The sequence below is a fragment of the Passer domesticus genome, chromosome 5 (assembly GCF_036417665.1).
Source record: "Passer domesticus isolate bPasDom1 chromosome 5, bPasDom1.hap1, whole genome shotgun sequence".
NCBI lineage: Eukaryota > Metazoa > Chordata > Aves > Passeriformes > Passeridae > Passer > Passer domesticus.
In genome coordinates, this window is record NC_087478.1 from 1,135,267 (window position 1) to 1,162,930 (window position 27,664).

Consider the following 27,664-nt stretch of genomic DNA (forward strand, 5'->3'; position numbering starts at 1 on the left):
TAGTTTTGGCATCACACAGACACTCAGTGAGCTGGGTCTGCTCCTGCTCTGTCTCTGAGACTGATGGGACTCCCCAGTTCCAATTTCCTCCAGCAAACCCAGCAATTTTCATGTTGCACTGCTTCCTAATGCTAATATGCATCATTAGGAGAATCCTGCCCCAAGTCATGGGAGCAGAAGGAAATTAATTTTAATACCCTGCTGTATGACACAACTACTTAGTTTATCAGTGTGAATGAGCAAGATATGGATCCCCATATTAATCATAATATTTTCCACTGGAGCCAAGTTTCTGTGCCCCTGAGTTTCCTAGAAATACTTCCAAGTGTTGAGCAGTTTGGTGTGAAGGTGGTTGTGGGGTGAGGTAATAGGATTATCCTGGAGCAGGAATCTGAGGGGTGGCTCAGGGAGCTGGGAAGGGTGTGGAGAAGCAGGAGGGGCTGAGGGAGCTGGGAAGGGTCTGGAGAAGCAGGAGGGGCTGAGGGAGCTGGGCAGGGTCTGGAGAAGCAGGAGGGGCTGAGGGAGCTGGGCAGGGTCTGGAGAAGCAGGAGGGGCTGAGGGAGCTGGGCAGGGGCTGAGCCTGGAGCAAAGGAGGCTCAGGGGCCCTGGTGGCTCTGCACAAGTCCCTGGCAGGAGGGGACAGCCGGGGGGGTCGGGCTGTGCTCCAGGGAACAGGGACAGGAGAGAGGGAATGGCCTCAGGCTGGGCCAGGGGAGGTTTGGAAATTGGGAAAGTTCCTTTTCTAAAAGGACTATCCCTATTCCCAGAGGGATTTCAAGCCCTGTGGATGTGGCACTTGGGGACATGGCTCACTGGTGCCCTTGATGATCCCAGAGGGCTTTTCCAACATAAACAATTCCACGATTCAGCCATTCTGTGGGAATTTGGAGGTTTCAGTGTTACCTGGATTCAGCACACATTTAACAGCCCAGGATTCACTGCTCTGACACTTCTTGGCCCATTCCACAGCCCCCACACAGCCTTGTGGTGGGGCTCTGGTGGCCTTGGTGTGGGGACACTGCTGTTCCACAGAGATCCCAGCCTGGGAATGCAGACATTAAGTTCAGGAAATGTTGATCCACTTCTCTGCACTCATTTTTCCCCTGCCTTAAATGTGAGGAAGGATTTGCAAATCCCAAGCTCGGCACTTAATTTGGGGATTCTGCTTTCCATGGAGGCTGTCAAGGAGCATTAACCTTAAGGTAAGATGAGCACACAGAGCACAAAGCTCTGAGCTGATGGCACATTCTATCCCAGGTGTTAAATGGTATTATCCATCCTGCTTGCTACAGTAAATAGGATTTTGCTATTATGATGTGTCAGGATTTTCAGAGAAATCAAATTTACTAGACACTAAACTGCCATCCTCACTGCTGAGCAGCTTTATTCTGGGATCTTGTATTCATCCTAATCCTGTTGGTAGGAAATGCTTATACCAATTGTGTGGGGAAATTATAACTTAATGATCTCTTCCCTTTTCTATTCAAGGCTTAGGATGGCCCAACATGCTCTGCAGTGATAGTCCCAGTGCTGAGCTGAGGAATTGTGCTGCAGCTTCCCATCGAGGAATTGGCTTTTGTGGCAGTTTCTCATCAGCACAAGTGCTCAGGTGCCAGCAATGCCAGCCCCACATTTGTTCAGATGCTTCAGAGCCTTGTTTACCTTTTCAGATCTCAACAACTCAGTAATCAGAAGCTGTTTGCTGGGCTTTTTGTGAAGTGGAGTTTGCAAGATGTAGATAACAGAGGGGGGACTGGTACAAAGCAGGATAATAACCACAAACATTTTCATTCCCTACAAGGTAATTTAGCAATTTAAAGGCATTTTTTTTTGTTCTGTTTGTGTTCAGTTATCAGTGTGTTTACTCTTTGTGGTCTCACGTGGCTGTAGCAGTGAGAATTCCATAAGCAGAGGATGATTCTGCTCTCACCTCTCAGAGTGTTTAGGAGTCTGTATTTGCCAGAGCAAACATGTTTACTCTCCCCACATTTGTGTGCATTCCTTCACACGTTCCAAAGCCAACTAGCAGGGATGTAGGTGCATGTTTGGAGACTTGAGGCTGGATCCAGCCAAGTAGGAAATTATTTTGGCTGATGAGCACTTAGGGAAGAGGCAGGGACAGCTCAACAAACCTGGTGTTCCTGTTCTCATGGAGGCATGGAATTACTCCAATATTCCCTAAATATCCGTGGTTTGAAAGGAAATAGTTCCATCATTCCCACTCTGCTCCTATTTTTGAGATTCTCTTGGTATTTGTGTCCTGTTTCTATTTGCCTGCCTCTATTTCTCTTTCTGTATCAAATAAATAAATGTATATATGCACCCACACACACAGAGTCAATACTTTAACTCTATTTCCAAGCACTTTTCCAATAGAAGCAATAAAATACATTACAGCTTCCATGTGATGAATTCCACTGACTGCCATATCATCTCATTGTTAATGAATTGTGTTATTTCTGTGAAGTTAGTGGGGCCTTTTCCTTTTTAAATGGATATTCAGCTGCCACGGCGACTTCTCGCAGCTCTCCCAAATCGCTGCAGTGGGAGACCTGAGGAGAAAATCAAGATATATTCATTTCTCATTTTGTACTTGGGCCAAGAGACTTTTCTATGTCTCAGCTCATGTGCTGCAGCAGGGAGATAAAAGTAGGAGTTCATCAGACTTTCCCAGTGCTTTGTATTCCCACATTGCTCCTGAAAAACCACCCCTTTTAGCACTGACCAGAGCGTAATGTTTTTGTCAGTTTAGCATAATAAAGCTGTCAACCCACCCAGTGATCTTGCCAACATTAGAAAATTCCTCTTTTCAGATTTCGTTCTGTTTGGGGGACAGAGCTTTTGTTGAATTGCTTCTTGCCTGGCAGGTTGAGATTAGGAAACTTGCTACCAATTACAATATCTGAAACCTCCACCTGATTGACAGCCTGGGCTGGAGTGTTGCATTTAATGCTCTGCCTCCATATCTTGCCCAGCCACAATCATTATTCTGAACAATTGGGTCTCAGCCTTGATTTCATTTTTTTCCTCCTCATAATCTTCTATTTACCCTTTCTGACTAAGTAGCTAAGATGTTTATTATTAAACACACACCTCAGCCATGCATTTTTCCCCCAAGTGAACCAAAAATGCAGAGTTTCATGTTTGCCATGAAAAATACCTGCTTCGGTCTCATCTTTCACTATCACATATCCAATCAATAGCAAGGCTGAAACGCTGCTTAATAACAAAATGAGGAGTTGTTCCACGCTGAATAGCAGCTATTGATGTTTCTCTAAATGTTTGTATATAGATTATTTTGCATTATGTACGTGTGTCTTTAGAGAGAACAAAAAACCAGTGATAACCAATATTCCAGGATTTTTCCTGCTGTGCACTAAGACACCTGATCATTTCAACGTGGAACCACAGTTTCATACAGGTTGTTGCAGTTTTTTATTTCTCCAGCAAAAAAAAAAAAAAAAAAAAAAAAAGATTTAGAAAGACTTCTGATTATTTTGTAGTTATAGTTCAAGGAAAAATATGACTTAATTCCCCTTCCAGCACATTGCAGGGCCTGCAGGGGCTCCAGGAGAGCTGCAGAGGGACTGGGGACAAGGGACAGGAGCCAGGGAATGGCTGCCAGTGCCAGAGGGCAGCCATGGATGGGATCTTGGCCATGAGGAATTGCTGGCTGGGCTGGAATTGCCAGAGCAGCTGGGGCTGCCCCTGATCCCTGCAGTGCCCAAGGAAAGGTTGGACACTGGGGCTGGAGCAGCCTGGGATGGTGAAATCCCAGTGAAGCCAAGTTTATCCAGCACCAGTCACTTTTTTAGTCAAAATTCCTTTATTTCCTCAGCCCCCCTGGTGATTGTGGGGGGGTTTTTTGAGTGTAGCTTCATCTGAGCTTTTCCCCTTCTCCTTCTTAGGGAACAGAAAAAAGCTGTCACGAGAGGGAAACATTTTAATAGGCAAAAAAGGACCAAACTGAAGGAATTTTTTGAATGTTAAAAGCTGTGTTTATCACTTTACATAGGATATGGCAAAATGTTTTAACATATGGGGAGTTAATGAATAAGCAGCTTTCGCTTCACCCAGGTCTGTTCCCTCCTCCCACCATCTTCCCATCACAAGCTGAAGTTTGGGAACAAATACTGTGCTAAGTTAATGTTGGATTACAGCAATCCTCAGGGAGGATTTCTTAGTTGAGGTAGTAATGATTATAACTTTTTTCCTTGAGGAGCAGGCTCCACTGCTCACAGCAGCACTCATGTTGGTGTCTGGGAATGCCCGCTGCCTCCTTCTGAGTGGGCAGGATGAAGTGTCCACCTAGGGGTGAGCCCTTGTTCTGGGGGAGGTGCAGCTCTCCCAGGGTACTCTAGTGCTCACTGGGAGAGGCACAGGCAGCTTTCCACCCTGACTCAATTTGGGAATGCCATGGCTCTGCTGGTGCTGTGCCAGCATGCTGGGACCTGCCACGGGGAACTGGTGTACCTCTGAGGGGAGGCTGTGACAAGCTGGACTTGGAGTGCATCATCCTGAGGTTGGTCCTGGGGCTGCCTGAAGCGCAGGGGACTCTGGCTGACATCCCCTTGCTGTGGGCAAAGGAACTTGGCCAGGGTTGGGTGACCATTCCCCTGTGCTGGCCCTGCTGAGGGACCTCAAATCAGAGGGGCGGGAGAGGGTCCAGGGATGGGAATGGAGCTGGGAAGGGTCTGGAGAAGCAGGAGGGGCTGAGGGAGCTGGGAAGGGGCTGGAGAAGCAGGAGGGGCTGAGGGAGCTGGGCAGGGGCTGAGCCTGGAGCAAAGGAGGCTCAGGGGCCCTGGTGGCTCTGCACAAGTCCCTGGCAGGAGGGGACAGCCGGGGGGTCGGGCTGTGCTCCAGGGAACAGGGACAGGAGAGAGGGAACGGCCTCAGGCTGGGCTCAGGGGGGGATTTTGGGGAAATTCCTTCCTGGAATGGGCTGCCCACCCTGGCGGAGATGGAGTTCCCATCCCTGGAGGGATTTAAAGCCATGTGGATGTGGCACTTGGGGACATGGGGCAGTGGTGGCCTTGGCAGGGCTGGGAATGGTTGGACTCAGTGACCTCAGAGGGGTTTTCCAACCTTAATGATTTTATGATGAGAGGAAAACAATCCCTTATTGCCTAAGCATTAGCTAGTAATTATTCTCATTAGAAAGCAATAATGTTTATGAGAAATTATGCCTTTTATTTAATTGTAAATAATCCTGCAAGCCCAGTGGCTGAAATGATGGAATCCTAGAACACTCTTCCTGTGTTACAGGAAGACTCACTGCCTTCATTTTCACTGCTGTCACTCTGAGTGATATTTTAATTTTTCCTGCCCCTAAAAATAGTCCAGTCCCATAACTGATAGATAAATTAGAGAATCCCCAGGAAATGTTGCTCAGTGTTTCTGTCTGCCAGCACAATAAATGCAGAAGGCAATAAATGTCCTCTTACATCAAGAGGAGGCGGGTAATGAGTAAATGATGGGAAAAGGGATTTTGAAAATAAATGATCAATCCAATCTGAGTTGAAAAACAATTTATTAATAGCTTGGCCTTCAGGGGAGAGAGGGATCTGTGCAGCCAGAGGAGCTGGAGGTGGACCACTGACATCTGGCAGTGATGGATTTTTGGGAAGTTCATTTAGGTTTATGAACAATTAAGCTGTGCCTTAGACCCAGCTTTTTCCATATGAATTTTGCTGGTTCACCATTGTGTTACAGGAAAAAAAAAAAAATTTGTTTCTTTAATGTAAGCACAGAGGATTTTGGGTTTGGGTAAAAGATGCAGCTTTTAAAATGCCTGAGGGAATCTGGGCTCTGCACCACGTCCTGCTCTGGGTTTATAATTTTTTCACCTCATTTTGTTGTGCTTTTCATGTGCAGCAGGTCAAACCCTGCCCAGGATTGGCTGTGTCCAGTGGCAGCATCCTTAAAATCAAGGAGAGTCTGGCCACAGTGAGAGCTGAACTAAAATCCTGGGATTTTGGTTCACATTATTTGTGAATACATTATTTGTGACACAGATCCCAGCTTTGGCCAGGCTTGGCCACAGAAATGAAAGTTTCAGTAAAGGTTTTTCTTCCTGGGAATTCACTACAAAAACCAAAATTCTGTATTTTTCTGTGTTCTGTGAAACTCCCTCGAAACTGAAACAATAAATTTAAAACTGGGAGAAGGATCTCTCATTAAAGATGATCAGAGGGAGTTGTAGGAAGAAAATGGCAGAAAATAGGAGAGGAGAGATAAAATCAGAGTAGTGGACTTTGTGACAAGCCCAGTGACAGCTTCTTTGCAGCCAAATTTTTGCTTTAAAAAGCAAAACCAATTGGTCTTAGGCAAATTTCCTTTAAAATCTCTGACCCCCCAATCCTTCAGAGATGACATCAAGTTTCTGTATTTGTGAGATCCTCCTGGAAAAATACCCTGCAACTTTTACAGCAGTCCTTGCAAGGTGGAAGTTTCTTCTCTTTTTTATGCTGATTTAACTTTTTTCCACCCTCTTTGTGGGTTCTGTGTCTGCTGCCAGCTCGGTGTGAAATCGGCCCAGCTCTGCTCGTTGTTGCTCTTGGTTTTAATTGGGAATTTGACACAGCAGAACCCTCAGAGCTGGGGCAGGGGACAGAAATGACCCTTTTAAATTCAGAAATGCTGGTGCTGGTGACATGTTCACCCCTTCAGTGGGTCAGGGAGAAATGAAAGTTCCCAGATCTCACTCCTTTGGAACCAAAGAGCTTTTTCAGACCCGAGAGCTGGGACTCTTCAGCGCAGATCTATTCACGTGCACATTGCTGGGCCTCCAAAGGCCTTGCCTTTTGGAATAGAGAGGATAATCAGTGTTTGAAACCAGGAGATGCTCTCCTGCCGCTTTAGAAATCTTGATTTTTTTTTTCCTCCATGTCAGGGAGTTTAACCCTTTGCAAGCCAGAATCACTCAGGGAATTTGTGCACAGGGAAACAGCAAAGCAGAGCTGTGGTAATTAGGAGGTAAATCCGAATGAACCATAGCAGAGGACTTCAAACATTTGTCTGATTCTCAGAAGGGAGTTATGATTGTTTTCAGTGTCTTACCATTTTCATATCTGGTACCACTTTAATCCAGTTCAGAGCTTTTTTCCTGCAACAAAAATTGTCTATTTATTTATCATCTTAAATCCCAAAGAAGATATTCCCTGTTTCCCACAGATTGAGACAACAATGCAGAATATTTTCTGTTGTTTGGTACCATATGTGTTTTTAAAACCATTGCAGATCATTTTTGTTCCATGCCAGCTCTGCTATCTGTTCATGCCAAGCTTCCTGTGGATTTCAGGAGTTCAGGGAATCGTGGAATCAGAATGGTTTGGGTTGGAAAAGACCTTAAAGCTCATCCAGATCCAAACCCAGGGACCCTTCCACCATCCCAGGGTGCTCCAAGCCCCATCCAGCCTGGCCTTGGACACTTCAGGATGAAGGAGCAGCCACAGCTCCTCTGGGAATTCCATCCCAGGGCCTCACTGGAGCTGCTTCTGTTTCATCCCTTGGGAAATTCACCATTTTTTCACTTCCTACTTTCAGCAGGCAAGAGAAGAGCAGTGGAACCATCCAGATATTGAGTGAATTCTCTGATAAATTCCGTACAAGGAGGCAGCACACAATTCATTATCCAGAGACAGGAGTTAAAATGTGCAATCTTTTCCTGTAACCATTTTATTCAGCAACTTGTGAGGGCGTGATTTCGAATGGTTATTTACTCATTTCTGGCACTCCTTGTCTGACATGTGTGCATCCTGCTTCCCTTTTTGGATCACATTCCAGCTTTTAAGATGAGGAATTGTTGTTTTTCAGATCGGGCAGCTCCTCTTTCACGTGGATTTGCTGTGCAGTGCAGTGAAACAGCAAAATGCAGCTTAAAAACCTGAATATTAGGGACTGTTCTGGGTTATACTGAAATAACTCATGCATCAGTTTTCAGCAAACCCCACTCTGATATTTGCAGCAATGTTTGGGGTGGATGTGTTTGTGGCTTTTTGGGATTACAACAATAATAGGATGATTTTTCCTCTTTTTCTCATTCCAATCTCCTGCTGGTTTTCAGTGTCTAGAGCTTTGCATTCAGCAGGTGAAGCTGGAAGGGGACACAATAAACAAAAAAACCGCTTTTTGGAAGATCTGGATTGCTTGGGATTGCTGGAATTCCTCATTCCTCTGATTTTACACTTCCAAATAATTCCTTGGCAGCTGAACACGCCCCGTGAAACAAATCCAGCCCAGCCTGTATTCATTGCACCTCTCAAAGAGCTTCCATGAGCCTCCTTCTTCAGAAACTGAAGAGTTTCTGCTGCTCCTGTCACTGAATTTCTTAGAAACTTTCTTTAATTATATGTTTAAAATAACGTGCAGAACGCTGATGGTTTGAGAATCTCTTGTGGCTGAGCAGGCAGGAGTTTTTCAGTGAAATCTCAACTGAGCAAAACAAAATAATTCTGTGTATAGGTGAGATGAGTTATTGGATAATAGTAGAGGTTGGGCTTCCTTTTGTTAGAAAATGTGCAGAAATTGGGGTTTTTTAAAAGGCCTTTTAAAAAGCAGTAAATGACCCTTTTAAATTCAGAAAACATCAGTGAATTTTTTTCTTTGAATTGTTGCCATGAACTGACAGGAGATTATTTCAGGTACTTGTAAAATTGAAAGAACTTCATGAAAAACTGAAAAATCCTTACAAGACCTGTGCTTTTATATTGGAAAATCAAGTGTAAAGTGCTCTGTGTGTTTGTACCATGCAGCGTGTGGGATATTTTTGAAGTGGGAGTTTTTACCAGTGGTTGACAGAACAAGGATTTAGTGCCAGTGTTTGAGGGGACATTTGATGTCTTTTTACTGCAGTAGTTGTTGCAATTAAAAGTTTGCAGACATGTGAACCTCTTTTTATGTGTCTGAGTTTACTGGCTGTGTTTTACTCCTCTACTTGCCCAGGCTTAAAGAATTTGAAGACAAAATTAATTAAAAATTTCAGCGTGCAGGTGCCATAAATATAATTCCTGCTGGCAGGAATTCCTGGCCCCACACAGGACAACCCCAAAAATCCCACTCTGTGCCAGAGAGAGTTGTCCCTATGAGGTAATTCCAGCTTTTATAGTAGCAAAAGGGATGTTTCTCCTGTAGCTGCCCAGATTAAAGATGTGGGAGCTTTTGAGAGTCACTTTTATACTTGGAGGGAGAAAAAATATTGATTATATCAAGTTCATCCTCAATGCTCTCATGCTTTATAAAGTAAAATACAAAAATCCAAATTTACAAGTATTTCCATATGCTATCAGACAGCTGGGGAATCAATACAGAGATGGAATTTATCCAGCTGGACCTGTTGCTGTGAGGAGTGAAGGAGAATTGCAAATGAAATGATTATGTTTGTGGTTTTTTTGAAAGAGCTACAGTGTGGAATTGTTCTCTCAGTTGTGAGGTGTTGTTTGGGCATGACTCAAGTCTGTAACAGAGCATTTGTGGGTTTAAATTGTGGTGTCTTTGTAAATCTCAGAGTGGTTTGGGTTGGGAGGGACACCTTCCACCATCCCAGGGTGCTCCAAGCCCCATCCAGCCTGGCCTTGGGCACTTCCAGGGGTGAATCCCACCCTAAAAAACCCAAATTCCAAGCTGGGTGCAGGGCTTGGCAGACCTTTTATAACCCTACACAGGGGAATGTTGAATTCACAGATTTTACTACAAGGAATGGCCATGGCAGAGGGACAGTGTGTGTGACAAAGTGAATTCACAAAAACAACTGAAAAGTCTGTTCAGGCCAAGCAGGAAAAAAGGGGAATGTCTGGAGAGATGCAGGAGAGCAGCACAATGGAAAACTTGGAATGGGAAGGAAAAATAAAAGTTACAGTGGAAGAGAATGCATTTATAGGAGGAACATCTCCCAAAGACCAGGGTGCTCCAAGCCCCATCCAGCCTGGCCTTGGACACTTCCAGGGGTGAGTCCCATCCCAAAAAACAAATTCCAGGATGAATACAGGGATTGGCAGACCTTTTATAACCCTACACATGGAAATGTTGAATTCACAGATTTTACTCCAAGAAATGGCTGTGGTAGGGGGACAGTGTGTGTGACACAAAGTGAATTCACAAAAACAACTGAAAAGTCTGTTCAGGCCAAGCAAGGTGGAATGTCTGGAGAGATGCAGGTGTGCAGCACAATGGAACACTTGAAATGGGAAGAAAAAACAAAGGTTACAGTGGAAAAGAATCCATCTGTAGGACAGAACATCCCCCAAATACCAGGGTGCTCCAAGCCCCATCCAACCTGGCCTTGGACACTTCCAGGGGTGAATCCCACTCTAAAAAACCCAAATTCCAAGCTGGGTGCAGGGGTTGGCAGACCTTTTATAACCCTACACATGGAAATGTTGAATTCACAGATTTTACTGCAAGAAATGCCCATGGAAGAGGGACAGTGTGTGTGACACAAAGTGAATTCACAAAAACAACTGAAAAGTCTGTTCAGGACAAGCAGGGAAACAGGGGAATGTCTGGAGAGATGCAGGAGAGCAGCACAATGGAAAACTTGGAATGGGAAGGAAAAATAAAAGTTACAGTGGAAGAGAATGCATCTGTAGGACAGAACATCCCCCAAATAGCTGTGGGATGGCTGAAATGCAGAATAACAGCTCTGGCTTCAACGATGCACTGTGGGAGGGAGATGGAAATGGCCAGTGGGAATAAACAAAACCCAGGAAGAATGCAGGAAAAAGGAGCCCAGGAAATTGGGAGAATCATCTTCAGAGGTCACAAAACCCAGTTACAAATGAGGAAGGTTTGTAGGAGTCTGTGTTTGAATTCTTTGGCCTTGTGTGTCATCCAGCTGTAGGAATGTGGTGGATTTTACCTTATGGAGAGCAATGCTGTGACTTTTAAAACTTCCAGATCAGTGCTGATAATTCCAGTGTGTCATGCTCTCATTTTCCTAGGTGCTGGATTTATTCTGAGCAGGTTTTCAGGGTGAGCCCACCTGCCTTAGTTGTGGCTGCTTCTCCTTCAGGAGGCAGTTCCTGAGCTCACTGGGTCTGCTGGGATCCCCTCTTGGAAAAGCACTGCAAAATTCTGCCCTTCCTTTGATGTAAATGTGCTCAGAGCTCAGTTCCTCTCTTGCTTCACTAAATTAAATTTGAGCAGAGTTCTCCACCTAATCTGAGTGTAAAATGCACTTTTCTTGGATTCAGGTGCTTATCACTCATCCAAACAAATACCTGCAGTGTTTTCATCTGGGATTTTTTATATCCTCAGCATTTTTGTTGTCCCAGTGCTGATTTGTCCTCACTGGTGTCCAAAGCAGCTGCCAGAGACTGTCCTTGAAGTTCTTTAGTTGTTTCAGCATCACCAAAACCTGTTACTGATCTCTAGATCTTTACAGTTTGCCTTTTGTTGTAGCAGCATCAGCTGTCAGTCAGCTGGTATCAGATTTTCTGCCTTTTCTTGTGGCTGTTTTCACTTGGATCGTGAACTTTGCACAGTGAAAAACCTGCTCTCCATATTCACCCCCTCTTTGTTCTCCTGCTGATCCTGACCATCAAAATATCACCTGACAGTGAGACCAAAATTCAACATTCAATGAAGTTCATGGTTCTAACCAAATTAAAGTGGTTTTGAATATGAAACTCATCAACTATTTGGATACTGCAGCTCATAATTCCACAAAATGAGAATTTGATAGGATTGATCAAGCTGCTTCCTGAGGAAAGTTCCTACAAACACCAGCTCAAAAAAACACAGACAAAACTTTTTAAATCAGTGAGAGAAACAGCAACAAGCTTGTGCCATGACATTGTTTCCAGGGTTGTTGGATTGAGAGAGACAGAATATTTTAGATTTTTTTTCAGGAACTTTATTCATTGTCTCAGATTTTCTGCCTTTTCTTGTGGCTGTTTTCGCTTGGATCATGAACTTTGCACAGTGAAAATCCTGCTCTCCATATTCACCCCCTCTTTGTTCTCCTGCTGATCCCCACCATCAAAATATCACCTGACAGTGAGACCAAAATTCCGATTATTTGTGGCAGCAACATTCAAAGAAGTTCATTGCTCTGACCAAATTAAAGTGGTTTTGAATATGAAACTCATCAACTATTTGGATACTGCAGCTCATAATTCCACAAAATGAGAATTTGATAGGATTGATCAAGCTGCTTCCTGAGGAAAGTTCCCACAAACACCAGCTCAAAAAACACAGACAAAACTTTTTAAAGCAGTGAGAGAAACAGAACAAGTCTGTGCCATGACATTGTTTCCAGGGTTGTTGGATTGAGAGAGACAGAATATTTTAGATTTTTTTTCAGGAACTTTATTCATGGTCTCTCTCAGGCGGGCGTGTGAGTGTTATTTGTGCTTTTCAAAAAATGGTAATCTTGCACTCATTATGGCCTGAGGCAGCCAATCTCAGGCAGCAGTGATGGGGGAGATCTAATAAACAGAGCTAAACCCAGCTATTTTCCATTGATTTGAAAGAAGACAGAGCTAATCTGTGATTCTTTCTGTTGGGCTTCTGCCACAAGATGAATTTCACCTCCAGCTGCAGAGCAGATTGCACATCTACAAGCCAAAAGAGATTTTCACCCTGATAGCAGATCTGAATTTCCATATTTATGGAGCTGTTCTGACTGCAAGGGGCCTTGGGAGGTCCAGGCACCTGCTCAGAGCAGGTTGGTGAGGGCTTTGATTTTGAGGGGGGATTTTTGGGGACCTCCAGGGCTGGAGAGATACCACAACCTCTTATGATCCCTGTCCCTCAACTATCCTTGGAGGAAAGTACTTTTTTGACCACTTTCATGGGATCTCTGCCTCCAAAAACTGGCCAGAACGAGTTGGAAATAAGTGGTGGTTAAAGGGATTTCCTCAGATTATTTCTGGTTTTGAGACTTCCTCTTAAAATCGTGGCTGCTGTAGACCTTGGAATAAACAACCCAGGAAGAATGCAGGAAAAAGGAGCCCAGGAAATTGGGAGAATCATTTTCAGAGGTCACAAAACCCAGTTACAAATGAGGAAGGTTTGTAGGAGTCTGTGTGTGAATTCTTTGGCCTCGTGTGTCATCCAGCTGTAGGAATGTGGTGGATTTTACCTTATGGAGAGCAATGCTGTGACTTTTTAAACTTCCAGATCAATGTATTCAGTGCTGATAATTCCAGTGTGTCATGCTCTCATTTTCCTAGGTGCCGGATTTATTCTGAGCAGGTTTTCAGGGTGAGCCCACCTGCCTTAGTTGTGGCTGTTTCTCCTTCAGGAGGCAGTTCCTGAGCTCAGTGGGTCTGCTGGGATCCCCTCTTGGAAAAGCACTGCAAAATTCTGGAAGGGCTGCCCTGGACTCAGCGCTGTCTCTGCTGAAGTTTTGCCAAAAGAGCTTCAGGGATGACCTCAAATTGTCTTCCTTTGAGTCTCCAACACCTCAGGACGTTGTGGGAGTGATCCATGCAGGATGAGCTGAGCTGTGCAGGGATGGAGTGGAAGATTTTAACCGAGCTGACTTTGTGCTGCTGTAGCAAAGCTGAGTGTTTGGGGATGATCCATGCAGAATGGACAGCTCTGTACCTTAAATAAAACACTGGGATTTCTCTGGAAGTCACAGCCATTCCTGGATGGGACCCTGGGCTAGCAGGAGGTGTCCCTGCCCATGGCAAGGGGTTGGAACTGGACCATCTTGAAGGTCCCTTCCATCCCAAACCATTCCAGGATTTTAGGATTTGTGGTGATCCTGCTTTGCTTTGAGCTGATGCGATTCCCTGTGGTGTGGTTTTTGCTTTGCATAAGTGGCCCACTGAACCAGTATGTAAGAATTAATTCCATAAAATCAACCAGCACCAGGAATTTAAAATCCTCATTCCTGTGCTGCTGTCTGCACCCAGTGCCACCAACAGAAGGGAATTCCCAGCTTAGATTTCTTGGGCATCACCTCTGGCAGCAGCAATTCCCATTCCTGTGTGCCTCCAACATGTACCCCACTCACTTTTGGGGGAAAAATCTGCTTTAGGTCGTGGAGAAATAACCCCATTGGGAAAACCCATGGAATAGTGACAGGGCTGAGCTGAGAGGGGAAATTGTAAATGGGAATGATCTAAAATGAGGCTTCTCATCATCAGGAGGAGCCATAAATAAAGTTGTGCATTTTCAGGTGCATCTCTGAGCCTGAGCACATTTGTATTAACACCACTACTACAATTACATGCAGATTAGCTGCTTGGCTGAATAGCTGTAAGAACTTGGAATAGATTTGTCCTTTTCACCAAGGTTTTCATTTTCTTTGGCAGCTCTGAGTGTTAACAAATTAGAGATCGATGTTCTAGCAGGGCAGAAAAGTGAAGTGAGGCATGGCTGGGGAGAAACTTCAGAGCCATTAATAGTTGCAGTTAAAGGCATTAGTTAGTGGTGCCTGAAAAACAGAGTTGGAAATTCAAAAGAAAAGGTCAAAATTTCTTCTCTTTTTCCTCATTTTGTGCTGATAACTGAGTTAAGTATTTTACCCTGCTTGCTGCACTCTGAATATCTTTGACATCTTTGAATTTCACTGAAATCTTTGACAAACACCCATCGTGGAATCCAGCAAACACTGATGGGAAGTGAATTTCCATTCTCCAGGTTGCTCCTTTGTTTTGTGGAATCACAGATTGGTTTGGAACTTTAAACTTCACCTCATTCCAACCTGCCACGGGCAGGGACACCCCCAGGTTTTTGCTTGGGTGGCTGTGTGGCATTTGAAACACCTTTGGATACTTTTTGGGTTTTATCTCTCTGTAGGAGAGATATCTCTGGGTGGATTTGTGTGTCCCAAATCCTCCCTTGAGTCTGTGGCACTTCAGGCATCTCTTGGACCTGACCCAGCCTCTTCCAGGACACAGCAGACAGAGGAAGTTTTCTAAAGGCAGAAGAGAAGGAATTGCATTTGAATTTGAAATAGGGAGCTCTAGGCAAGCACCACCAAAATCCTGATAATTGCCTTAGTCTCAATTTCCTTATCTGGGGGTCCTCTGTAAGCTCAGTCCGGGATCCCAGCTTGCTTCCTTTCCTTTTTTTTTTTTTTCACTGTGGGGTTTCTCTTTCAGTTTGAATTCCCTCTCCTGCCTTGCAGCCTGTTCTCCCATTTGTTGCACATTAAAAATTCTCCTCTGCTGTAAAAACTCATCCCCTGCTCTGTCCCTTCATCTTTAATCCCTGAGTTGTCCTGAATTGTGGTGGGAGGGATTTGTTGGGTCCTTCTCCAAAGGCACCTGTAGTTCAGGATTGAAAAACTGGTTTGCTTTGGGCAGTGACCATTTTTTGGTGGAAAGATGCTCCATTTGGATGGAGTTCATAAAAACCTGATTTTCAGCCCTGTGGCAGATCCACAGAACTTTCCCCCAGCGAGGGCAGTCAGTCCCCTCATTAAAAAGGAGCTCATAAAGGGGTTTAAAAACAAGAGTAGAAGTCTTAAGTGGTATGTAGGATCTCTGAGTGTGGATTTGGACATCCTTAGTTTCATCTCTGGAATAAAAACTGCACCAATTGACTGACTAGAGCAGCTGGATCAAATGAGAGCAGTCAGAACTTGTAGAAAGAATAACTTATCTAAAAATTCAAGCACAGGCCTGATGTGCTGACATTTCAGAAGAAATTCCCTCATCCATAGATCATTTGGAGGCAGAATGAAGATGCAGTGTTGCTCGGGAAGCTGTCTGATGTTAAATGCTTGGTTTTCCATAGCTTATTAAAATCAATTCAGGGACAAATAGAGGCTTTAAACTCAAATGAAAATGCCATTGGAATGGTCATATTTATAAAGCTGTAATTTAATGTAATTTGGAACTGGGGTGGAGGCACAGAACAGCTGATGGTTTTATTCTTTTTTTGGTCTTTTTTCTTCCCTAATTCCTTCTCTCCTCGCTCGCTTGGTGACAGTTCCAAAGATGAAACATGACTGGAGGTTTTCAAGTTTATTTCTTCTAATTTTGCCTTTTTCTCTTCAGTCCGGAGGAATCCATGGAGCTGCTCCATGGAGCCAGGCTGGGAGAGCTGGGGGTGCTCACCTGGAGAGGAGAAGGATGCAGGGAGAGCTTCCAGCACATTGCAGGGGCTCCAGGAGAGCTGCAGAGGGACTGGGGACAAGGGACAGGAGCCAGGGAATGGCTGCCAGTGCCAGAGGGCAGCCATGGATGGGATCTTGGCCATGAGGAATTGCTGGCTGGGCTGGAATTGCCAGAGCAGCTGGGGCTGCCCCTGATCCCTGCAGTGTCCCAGGCCAAGGAAGGGGTGGAGCAGCTTGATCAGTCTTGAGTTTGGACTAAAAACAAGTGAAACAATTTTCTTGTGGCTTTGGAAATCTCTTTTAAGGCTGTTCAGATCTCAGGCTCTGTGTCAACAGGATGATTAAAACAAAATGCTCCCTATTATCCACAAATGGCTTTGTTAAAGATCCTGAGATGAAATGGCCACAAGTACAATTAAGGGAGAAAAGAAGCTTAACTGCAGCAGAAATGGATTAAAAAGAGGCACAGAAAACTTCCCAATTTGCCATTCAGGGAACAGGATCATCTTTGCCTGCCGATGCTTTGAGTCTTTTCGTGGGGGAGGATGAGAAGGAAAGAGAAGTCTTTAAATTAAAAATTCTCCCCTGATTCTCAAAGGTGCCAAACAGCCCAAGCCCTTGGTTCCTTTGGTGGGTGGAGCAGGTGCTGAGCTGAGCTGGAGTCAAGCTGGGCTCATTTTTGTCTTTCCCAGCACTGACTTGAGGCAAAGGGCAGATTTGTCTCTTTTGTATGCAAGTCAAAAAGTCTTTTTTTCTTTGTCAAATCAACAGTTAACTACGTCACTATTAAATTTAATTTTAAAAAAATTAAATAGATTGCATGAATGTTACTCTCCTAATGAGTCTCTTCAGGGCTTTAAGGGCTTAAAAGCAAGAATTCAATGCCAAAATCAGTCGTGGTCTGTCTGCAGTAAAAACAGTTCCACCACATTTTTAATAAAATAGTGCATATAGGTGAAGCATCTCTGGTGAAATTAAATGAGGGATCTCAAGTTCTCCTGGTTCTTTTGATAATCTTTTATCAGCTTGGATGACACAGGATCTCTCAGAACTTTCCCTGCTTGCAAATCTGAAGATTTTCAGCCCAGAGTGAAACGTGTGCTTGTGCTTTGAGTTCCTCCATGCAGACAAAACAGTGACCTTCTGAGGGGCTCCAGGAATTTATTTTCTGACACAGACCTTTGAAATCAGAGCTCTCCAGAGAAATAATTCTCCTCTTATTTCTCCAGCTTTAAGAAGCTTCTGCTCCCACTTTTGCTCAGGGAAAATTATTTCAGTGGCAAACGTGGTGAAAACACTTTCACCTCTGGCCAGATCTTATTTTTCTCTTCCTGACTTATGGCATTATTTATATTTTTTGTGGCTCTGTGTATGTATCAGGGCAAATTGGATGGATTTAGGAGTAAAATTGAAGTTCTCTTTAACTTCTCTTTCAACCTCTGTTTCTCTCATTTCACTTTGAGGGTGGCTCTGGAAAAGGCACCACTTGTTACTCAATTTTACTGCAATATCTTCATTATTTTTGGGCCAAAAGCGCTGGGTTTGGGTTTGAAGGGGACTTTAAACTCACCCAGTGCCACCCCTGCCATGCAGGGACACCTCCCACCATCCCAGGCTGCTCCAAACCCTGTCCAAGCTGGCCTTGGACACTCCAGGGGTGAGGATAATAAATGTCTGCCTTTTCTGGAGATGAGGAAATGATGCTACAGCACCATTTTTAATCTGTATTTAGGGAAATGACCACTGCACTTTTATCTGGGGGATTAGGGAGGGCTTGGAAAACGAAACTTCATCTCTGGGTTACGGAGAGTTTATCTCTAAAAGAGAATCTGAGTGAGTTTCAATAGCAGACCTGAGCCAACAAACAGCACACTTCAGCTGAGATAACAAATGATTTCTTGATAGCTTGTAGGATTAAAACTTCTGGGCATAAAGAGCAGCTCAGTTGATCACTTGAACTGCAATTAAAAAGCAGAACAAGTACACCCAGAATATTGTTTTTATGTCAGAAATGCTCCTTCATGCTTGAAAATGAGAAAAAATTGCAATCGATCCTTACAACTGTTGTGTTCATCTTTATTGACTGGCCCAAAGAAAGATAAATAGCAGCCTAAATAAGATTCCAGTCTGTGCTGGCCTGGGAGGGGACAGGGGGTGATGGAGAACCATTCATCATCTCAGCCCTGCCCCGGCCACGCTCGGCCCGCTCTGGGCTCATCCTGGTGCCTTGAGAAGGCTGAGCTAGAACAGACTGACAGAGTTCAGGAATAAAGCAGGGATTTATTCAGAGGATCTCCTCCCTGGATGCACCTTGGGCAGCACCAGAGCCCAGCCAGGGCTGCACCCAAGATGAACCCAAATGGTCCCAAAATGCACCCAAGATGAACCCAAATGGTCCCAAAATGCACCCAGGATGAACCCAAATGGCCCCAAAATGCACCCAAGATGAACCCAAATGGCCCCAAAATGCACCCAAGATGAACCCAAATGGTCCCAAAATGAACCCAAGATGAACCCAAATGGCCCCAAAATGCACGAGCGCTGCCGGGGTCTCTCCCTGGGCTCAGCTCTGCTCCATGTGCACATTGCAGTTCAGTGTCCAACCCCACTGCAGCCCCTGCACTCCCATCCTTGTTTTTCTCTCTGCAGCCCACGGGGTTTGTGCTCCTGGGCTGGCATTGGGATCATTTGTCCTTGGTGCCCAGCTCAGCAGGAATTGTTTTGTCTCCCTGCTCTGTGCACAGAGCTCACCATCCCATAATATGAACCCAGACCCACACACTAAAGCAGCTCAGAATCTGAAAAATATAAAAGCTAAACCTGAGGTACCATTTCCCCCCATCCCATCCCATCCCATCCCATCCCATCCCATCCCATCCCATCCCATCCCATCCCATCCCATCCCATCCCATCCCATCCCATCCCATCCCATCCCTCTGGGCCTGCCTGGGATTGCTGAATGCCAGGGGGTCACTGGTGTGAGCAGAATCTCACTTTCATTTGCTCTTTCATTTGCTGACGATGATTTATGAAAAAATAAATGAGCGTGCGTGGAAAGCTGGATTTTAGTGCAAATGAGGGATGGGGAGTGGGGCTGGCAGTGGGGAGTGCAGCACAGCTCTCTGCTCCTGCTGATCCAGGCCTGACCTTTGCCTGCAGTGCCTCTTACCCAATTTGTTATCATTTGTGAGAAAATATTAGCCCTGCTGTACAATTTTACCCCTGTCTGGAGCTGGCATTTTATTCACTGATTTTGGTACATTTCGAGATTATCGTTCACAGGGAAGAAGCTTGGAAGATGAAGTCTTATAGTGCGAAGGAAAAATGTTTTCCTGTGCAATTTTTTGTAGTTGGTGCTGTCTCTTTTGGAATTTCAGGAAGTGTTTTTGCAGGAGTGAGACCTGCACTGCTCATAAAATGATAAATATTCCTCAGGACATGTTTACTCACCCAGTGACCACAGACCTGTGTCATCTCTGACTTTTATGGAAGAGTGATCTCTCCACTTACAGCCTTTTCCATTTTTTCCCCCCTAAAAATGTTTTCTCATTTTGCTTTTCCATACATCAATGTCTTCATTTAAACTGCTTTATTTCACCCAAAATTAAAATTGGAATGATGCTTCCCTTGGACTGGATTGTGGCATGCATGTGTGGTATGGAATCATGGAGTGGTTTGGGTTGGAAGGGACCTTAAAGGACACCCAGTGCCATCCCCTCCATGGCAGGGACACCTCCCACTGTCCCAAAGTGTCCAGCTTGGCCTTGGGCACTGCAGGGATCAGGGGCAGCCCCAGCTGCTCTGGCAATTCCAGCCCAGCCAGCAATTCCTCATGGCCAAGATACCATCCATGGCTGCCCTCTGGCACTGGCAGCCATTCCCTGGCTCCTGTCCCTTGTCCCCAGTCCCTCTGCAGCTCTCCTGGAGCCCCTGGAATGTGCTGGAAGCTCTCCCTGGATCCTTCCCTTCTCCAGGGAACATTCCCAGCTCTCCAGCCTGACATTGGATCCATCTCCTCTCCAGGACATTCATGGCCCCAGGGCCTTCACTGGGAATCTCAGGAAACCATGAAGGGTCTCCCTTCCCTTTTCCTCTCTTTTCCATCCCCATTTTCCATCAAAATCCCTGGGGATGGATTCTGAGTGTCCCAAATCCCAGAATCCCAGAGCAGTTTGGGTGGGAAGGGACCTCAAAGCTCATTCCAGGGACACCTCCCCTGTCCCAGGCTGCTCCAACCCTTCCTTGGGCACTGCAGGGATCAGGGGCAGCCCCAGCTGCTCTGGCAATTCCAGCCCAGCCAGCAATTCCTCATTCCCCAGATCCCATCCATGGCTGCCCTCTGGCACTGGCAGCCATTCCCTGGCTCCTGTCCCTTGTCCCCAGTCCCTCTGCAGCTCTCCCTGGATCCCCTTTAGGGGCTCTGAGGTCCCCCAGAATATTTTCCTCTCCAGGGTGAACAATCCCAGCTCCCTCAGCCTGACACAAGTTAAATATTTGGAAGATGCCAAATCAATATTGAGGCATCAATAACGCCAAAGCCCAGGATAAAGTGCAGGTTGTTAAGATAAGGATTCAGCTGGTTTTGATGTAATCACACAGTGTGGGATTGTCAGGATTTTGTTGCCATGTTAACATCACTCCCTGGGATGCCCGTGACTCAAAGCTACACCAGAGTTCTTGCAAGTGCCAGCACAACATTTTTGCCTCTCCACACCCTGTTACCAGCAGCACTCCCAGGAAAATGATTTCTGAGAAGTTTGGAGCTGCTCAAACTTTGCTTTCTCCCTCCAGCTGGGCAGCCAGGTGCCTTGGTTATTACAGCTGAGGTCCAGCTGTGCCCAGGCTATAAAAACCTCCTGAAAAATGCCACCTCTGTGTCATGGAGACATGGAGCCAAACAACATTCCAGTGATTTATCTCAGCCTGCAGGATCACAGAATCCTTCAGGCTGGAAAAGACCTTTAAGGTCATGGAGTCCAACCATTCCTAGCACTGCCAAGGCCACCACTGAGCTGTGTCCCCAAGTGCCACCTCCACAGGGCTTGGAAATCCCTGCAGGAACGGGGACTCCACCCCTGCAGCTGTTCCAATTCCATGAAGGAATTTTCCCACTGTCAAAGCTGAGCCTTCCCTGGCACAACATTTTCACACCTAGAAATCTTCTGAGCATCTTTCACCTGTACTTTGGGAATGAATGATTTTGTAGAACCGAGTCAAAGCCATCCCTGGGTTTAGGGGAGATGGAAATCTGTTCTGAACCTGCCTGGCTTTAAAAATTGAAATTAGCAACTGATGGAAGCAAGCTGGGAGTTTGGAATATTCCAGTAAATCCTCAGAGAGGCCTTTTCAAGGCAAAGAGGAAAAGGGAAATTGCAGCCATCGTTAATTTATTGTGGGATTTTGAAGCTTGGCTCGAGTGCCACCTGTGAAGCAGGGGGGAGATGTGTGTGAGGAACACAAACAGGGCACTGCAGAGAAGTCAAGAATCAGTATTTGGAGTTTAATTTCTAATGGAGAAGTTGCAAAGACTCCAGGAGCACCTTGTGCTAAATATGGGATTCTTGCCTCATGTTCTTTTAGAGTTTCTTCCCCAAGAGCTGTTCCTTTTGAATAATCAAGGCACACTTATTTAAGAAAAACACCCCAAAAAAGTGATTTCTGGAACTGTCATTTTATGACAGTCTTTTGAAACAGCTTAAGTCCAAAATCAGCTTTACTGTCTAGATATTAGCATGCCTGTAAATGATACTAACTGAAATCTGTATTTATTTTGTTTTGGTTTTTTTTTTTTTTTCCAGAGTGCCCAGTTCTACAAAGTCACCACTGAGCAATACCAAAAAGCTGCTGATGAAGTCTCAGCTCGCTTCAAGTGAGTCCCTCCTGTTTTTTCCTGGCAGCTGGATGAGTTTTTACCACATTAAAATGCACAATCATTCCCCTTTCTTCCCTCACAGATCCTATCAGTCCCCCTGGCTGTTGAAAGGAGGGAATTTGGGAGAATTTGGAGGCCAATGTATAGGAACCATAAGCTGCAGAGAATTGGGATACACACTTTGTATAAATTTATTAATTTATAGTTGATAAGAAGCATGAATTATTCTAAAAGTAGATCTGTTGGAGCACCAAAAATGAGATTCCAACTTTGCATCACAATCACACCATGGGAAGGATTTAAATGAGGAATTTCACTCTGCCCTCAGCAGTGAAGGTCAGATTAAATAATTTTTATTAGTCCTGAAGAAAGTGAAGTGAAGATCTGGTAATTGATGGATCAAAGTGACAGTGACCCTTAGCCTTGGGCCTTCCCTTTGGGCTGCTTCATCCCCCAGGCTCGAGGGTCCATTTATCATTTTAGTGAGGACACAGAACTTTTTACAGCCTCAATTCTCTCCTCTACCCAAGGAATGCTGCAGAAAATGAATTATTCTGCCACGATTTTTGTAGATTTGTGGAGGGATTTTCTTCTGGTTTGTGTTTTGTTTTGGTTTTTGATGAGCAGGAAGAGAAAAATCCTTTCTGAGCTGCTGATAATGATACAAATAAAATTTCAAAGTATGAGAAAAATTCATTTTATCTCTTAACAGCAGGAATTGTTGAATATTCTTAGGTGTATATATATAAAGTTTTGTAGTGTTTAATGGTCAGAGTATATTGAGTACTAAATTCATTTTTCTCTTAAACAAGAGGGACAGGATGACCATTGATCAAGGTCTGATTTAAACATAATTTAGAGGGTTTTCCATCATGTCTGCAAATCCAGGAAGGTTGGGATGAAATTCCCACCTGGGTGTCTCCTTCCTCTGTTACAGGGGGATATTTTCAGCTTTCTAAATCCAGTGATTGCCTCATTTCACATGCATTATTCCAAAAGAAGCTTTTGGTGGGATTCGAAGTTTTGCTGAAGGGCTCTGGGTGGGTTTAGTGGGCAGAGGTGAGTTTGGGATTGGGTTTTTCCTCCTGATACACAAAGGATTTCCTAAGTAAATCAAATTCTTTGGGTTGTTTTTGTGCACAAATTGGGCTAATTGATGGAGCAGAGGCCATCAAAGAAATTTAAGAAAACCATTTTAGAGGGTGCAGAAATGAAGGAATATTTACTGAGGAGGATTTGGACAGGGAATCACATTGTCTTAATTTTCTAGAAACTGAAGGTATAAATTGAAACCATTCATTTGACTGGTCTCTAATAACAATACTGCAATTGCACTTGAAACCAAATTTCCTAAAAATTATAGGGAATTTTTACATCAGTGGATCCAGTATTGGTCCATTGCCTTCCAAGAAAACAAAAGGAAAAAAATCAGGAAAGAAAAAGGTGCCTGAAATATGCACATAAATTGTGGCAGATTTGATGAAGTGCCTGAAATACCAATATTACTTTACAATTTAAAGGTTTTTCCTTACATCAAATCCTTTTAAACACCGTGTCTTTTTATTGAAGGTTTCAATGCAGGAGATGTTATTTTATCACTGCCTCTTTTATGGAACTTGATGGATAAATGAGGAATGATTTAGTGAGACCTGAAGATGCTCTTTTGCCACTTCTCATGTGCAGTTTAATTGCACGTGAGGATTGAGAGGACAGAGGCTCCAGTGGTGTTTAAAGAGTTGTTTAATTGGCTGTAAAAGAAGAATTAAATAAGGTTGAGCTGCTAAATTTTGTTAATGCATAAAGCCATGTGCTGCCTGTGATTGCAGGTTCCAAGTGCAAGATTAATGGATCTAATTGTGGTGTTACTAGCAAATAGTCTGACTTTATTTTAGGCATGTCTAGAATTAGGTACCCAGTTTTAGTGCTATAACTTGAATTTTTTTCCACTTTTTAAGCATCACTTCCCAGAGCAAGAAGTGGATGATGTTGTTATATATTAAATATTTCCTGGATTTTCCTTCCTCCATTTAATCCCTGAAATTACATCCACTGTAGCTTCATCAGTCTTTAGGGATAATTAAACCCTATTAAAAGGGGGAAAATACAAATATCCCACATGGGTTTGGATCAGAGACCTGGCAAGTCTTGTGTCTGCAGTTCCTATTGCTGCCTGCATTAAAGTGATATTCCAAATATCCATGAGGAATGTTTTATCTCCACCAAGGCCCTGATTCACATTGATCAAATTGGGAATTATCAAATGCTTCATCTCTTTACCAGCCTAATTCCCATTGATCAAATCCTAAATGAGCAGGTTCAGGCAGTTCCTGCAGTCCCCAAATCACATTAAAACAACATTACAGGGCCATGCTGCCCCTCCTAAAGCTGGAATTATCTTCCCACAGTTACATTATAACCCCAATTATTCCATTATGAAGATGGCTCTGTTATAATGAGGAGTTTACACAAGAAGAGAAGAATGCAACGTTACAGGAAGAGCTGGGCTTTGGGCGAGGATTTGAACTTTTCCTAATCAAATTCTCCCTTTGTTTTGTGGGTTTTTTCCCTTAATTTGGAGGGCTGGGAGCGGGAAATTTGGCAGCTGCAGCGGTGACATTTTATTCCCCCGTGGTGTCTCGAGCCAAGTGACATCTTCATTATTCATTTAAGAAGCAGAGAGGGCAAAGGCAGCCTAAAATAAATGTTTTTATCTTCGGTGGGTTTTGATTTCTGGTGGTGTGTTTAGAATTCATGGCTGTGCAGCAGTGCTTTTTCCTAAATATTCTGCCATTCCTCTCCATGGAATTGCTTCTTGCTGCTGGATTTTTTTGGGAAAAAGTTAATTCCCAGCCATCCAGACTGATGGAAACCCCAAATCCTCCTGGGGGATTGATGTTTGATCAGTTTGCGGTGAGGTTTTCCCCAATAATGGAATTAATTCCCCAAAGTTTGCTTGGACAGTGACAGTTGTAATCCAAAGGATACAGCTGGAAGTTTTGGGTGTTTATTCTGAATCACAGGTTTTGGGATTTTTTTTCCTTTATTATGAATCTTTTGGACATGATTTTCTCTATCAATTCCCATTGAAGGAATGGGAATAAATGACAAATCATCAATATGATATCTTCCTTTAATTAGGATTTCTCTATCACAAAGCCTGGGTCGTTAATGTTTACTGAAAATAAAATTTCAGGCATTGTTGCCATCAGAAAATCACTAAGTGGTTTGGGCTGGGAAGGACCTTGAGGATCATCCAGTTCCACCCCCTGCCATGGCCACCTCCCCCGTGAAGTTCTGTTTGATGCTCAGCTGTGGATATTTGAAATATTCCCAGTATTTCCTGGCTGTTCTGACTGATGTTATTGTGAGCTGTGAAGCTGAGAAGGAGCATGATGAAACCACAATAAATTAATAACAGCAACTTGGATATTCAGATATAATTGTCTCACAAAGCTGTGGTGCCAATTCTCTGGACACTGAGGGGAAAAAAAAAAAAGCAGGGTAGAGAGAAAATCAGCTTTTTATTGATGACTTTGGACTGAGTCCAGGGAAGTGTGGCTTTATTTCCCTGTCCTCGTTACCCTTCTGATGTTAGGGCACATATGGTGACTTTTGAAGGGTTCTTGCAGTGCCTGTAAATTAGAAATATTGATAGTTCCTTCATGCAAATATCTTCATGCTGCACTCACATACCTCTGTAACAGAAATCTGTGGTGCAGAGAGCCAGGCAAAGAATTTGTGCTTTATTTCTCCTTGTGCAGAGGCAGACTTCCAGTTTGTGCCTTAAATAACATCATTGATTCCCAAAATGGTTTGGGTTGAAGGGACCTTGAAGCTCATCCCATTCCACCCCCTGCCATGGGCAGGGACACCTTCCTTAGACCAAATTGCTCCTGAATTAAAAGCAGCTGCTTTTAAAACCTAAAGTTAAAACTACAAATTACCAGTTATTTATAAAATACCACATACTGTTTTGTCAATAACAGAAAATAGGAAGCTACAAAAAATCCTGCAGGTTTTGTGCCTTTAGTTCAGCTTTTTTTTTTTGCTTAGCCAAGGGCAGCGAGCTCTGCACAGAAACCTGAATTAATGTTTTCTTTTACAAATACAGCAAATGGAGGTGGTGCTTTGTCAGGAGACAATCCCTGCAGGGTTGTTTGTCCTGATGTTGCTGTTGCTGGTGGTATCCTTGATTTTTTTGTCACGTGTTCTGTCTGGGGGTGATGGTCCCAAGTTCCTCCTGACATCCCTTGGAGAGGTGTGAGCTGTTTGTAAGTGATGCTGGGAATTCAGGAATTAAATCCCATAGCTCAGCTCAGCCTTTCTTAGCAACAGAGGTGCCCAAAGGTCTCATTCCTCTTTCTGCTCTTGCACCTCTTCACACTCAGCTGTGCTGCCTCCAGGAGAGGTTTCTGAAGTGCTTCCAGCAGAGGTGTGTGGTCTCAAACCCATTTCACTCCCCAAGCCAAGTGCAGGTGCAGTTTTCCAGCATGGAAGTGATGCTGTCACCCCTCTTAGCTTGAAACCAGCCCAGATTCTGAATGCACAGAGCTGCTTCAGCTGGGAACAGACACTGCTGAAGAGAGTTCAATAAATCTTTCCAGCCTCTTGTTTGTCCTGCACATCCCTGTTCCTTTTGAATAAACTCTTTTCTTTGCCCAGTGCTTTCAGTCAGGGCTTGGATTCACCTGAGGGCTGCAGGAGCAGAGCTCACTCAAGAATTCTCTTGCACTTTCTGCTGCTTTGTACAGGAGATTTTGCTTTGACCCAGGGACCTTAAAAATCACCCAGTTCCAGTTTAAAGAGGGGACTTTGGTGGGCAGCAGCTCCCCTGCCTCAGTTGCTCTGCTCCTATAAACAAATAAGAGAATCCTTTGGCCCTTCTCCTTTGGAATCTCAGAATTCTCTAAGGGCATTTTGCAGTGTGTTCACCTGTGATTGTCACTTCAGCCACGACAACTCTGGGTTTCCCTGCAGCCACTCAGGTATTTAACTTTGTTTCTTTGATCACTGCAGTCCATTAGGAGCCAGGGCTGGATAAAACACGAATTGTGCATTTGGAGCTGGATGCAATTCCAGCTCCACAATTCCCCTTCAGAGCAAACTGGGAACCTGGTGGAATAGCTGTGTGTTTGTCTTTCACAGAGAATCTGGGCATGGGGATGTGTTTTCAGTGAAATCTCTGAGCTCTGATGTGAAATTTAAACGTGCTTGTTTGGTCAGGAGGCAGCATGGAAGCTCTGACAGTGTTTTTTGAGAGTTACATTATCTTTTAAAATCCATTATTCAAAATTTAGATAGCACATTAATAAAGAGGGCAAGTCACTTCTTTCCATCTTTGGCAAATCTTTTTTTTTTTCCTTTCTAGAAATCATGGATACATTCATTAAATCTCCCCTCAGGCTATCCCCAGCTTCTCCCACAGTGAGATCCTTTACTCTCTGTAATGGAGAAAGCAATCTTAAAATTCATGTTTGTAAAGCATCAAGTCAGGAGTAAGAATCTTTTTTTTTTTTTTCTATGAATTAATGTGTAAAATAATAGATTTTTTGGGAGGGGGGACAGGTAGAACAGGATAATTATTGTAGGATATTGTTCTGGGGGGATAACTGTGTAGGATAAAATGGGATAACTGAGTGGGATGGAATGGGGTAACTGTGTAGGATATTGTGGGATAACTGTGTAGGATATTTTGGAATCATGGTGTAGGATATTGTGGGATAACTGTGTAGGATATTTTGGAATCATGGTGTAGGATATTGTGGGATAACTCTGTG

At 44.1% G+C, this 27,664-nt stretch overlaps 1 protein-coding gene across 3 annotated transcripts in view; it reads left to right on the forward strand.

The window, feature by feature from the left end:
• CHCHD3 (coiled-coil-helix-coiled-coil-helix domain containing 3) overlaps positions 1-27,664 on the forward strand; it is a 133,246-nt gene that overhangs the window by 85,922 nt on the left and 19,660 nt on the right. For all 3 annotated transcript variants that reach the window (XM_064421663.1, XM_064421664.1, XM_064421665.1), the window contains one exon: positions 21,814-21,884. In XM_064421663.1, the coding sequence (XP_064277733.1) occupies positions 21,814-21,884 (71 nt within the window). The remainder of the gene's footprint in view (positions 1-21,813; positions 21,885-27,664) is intronic.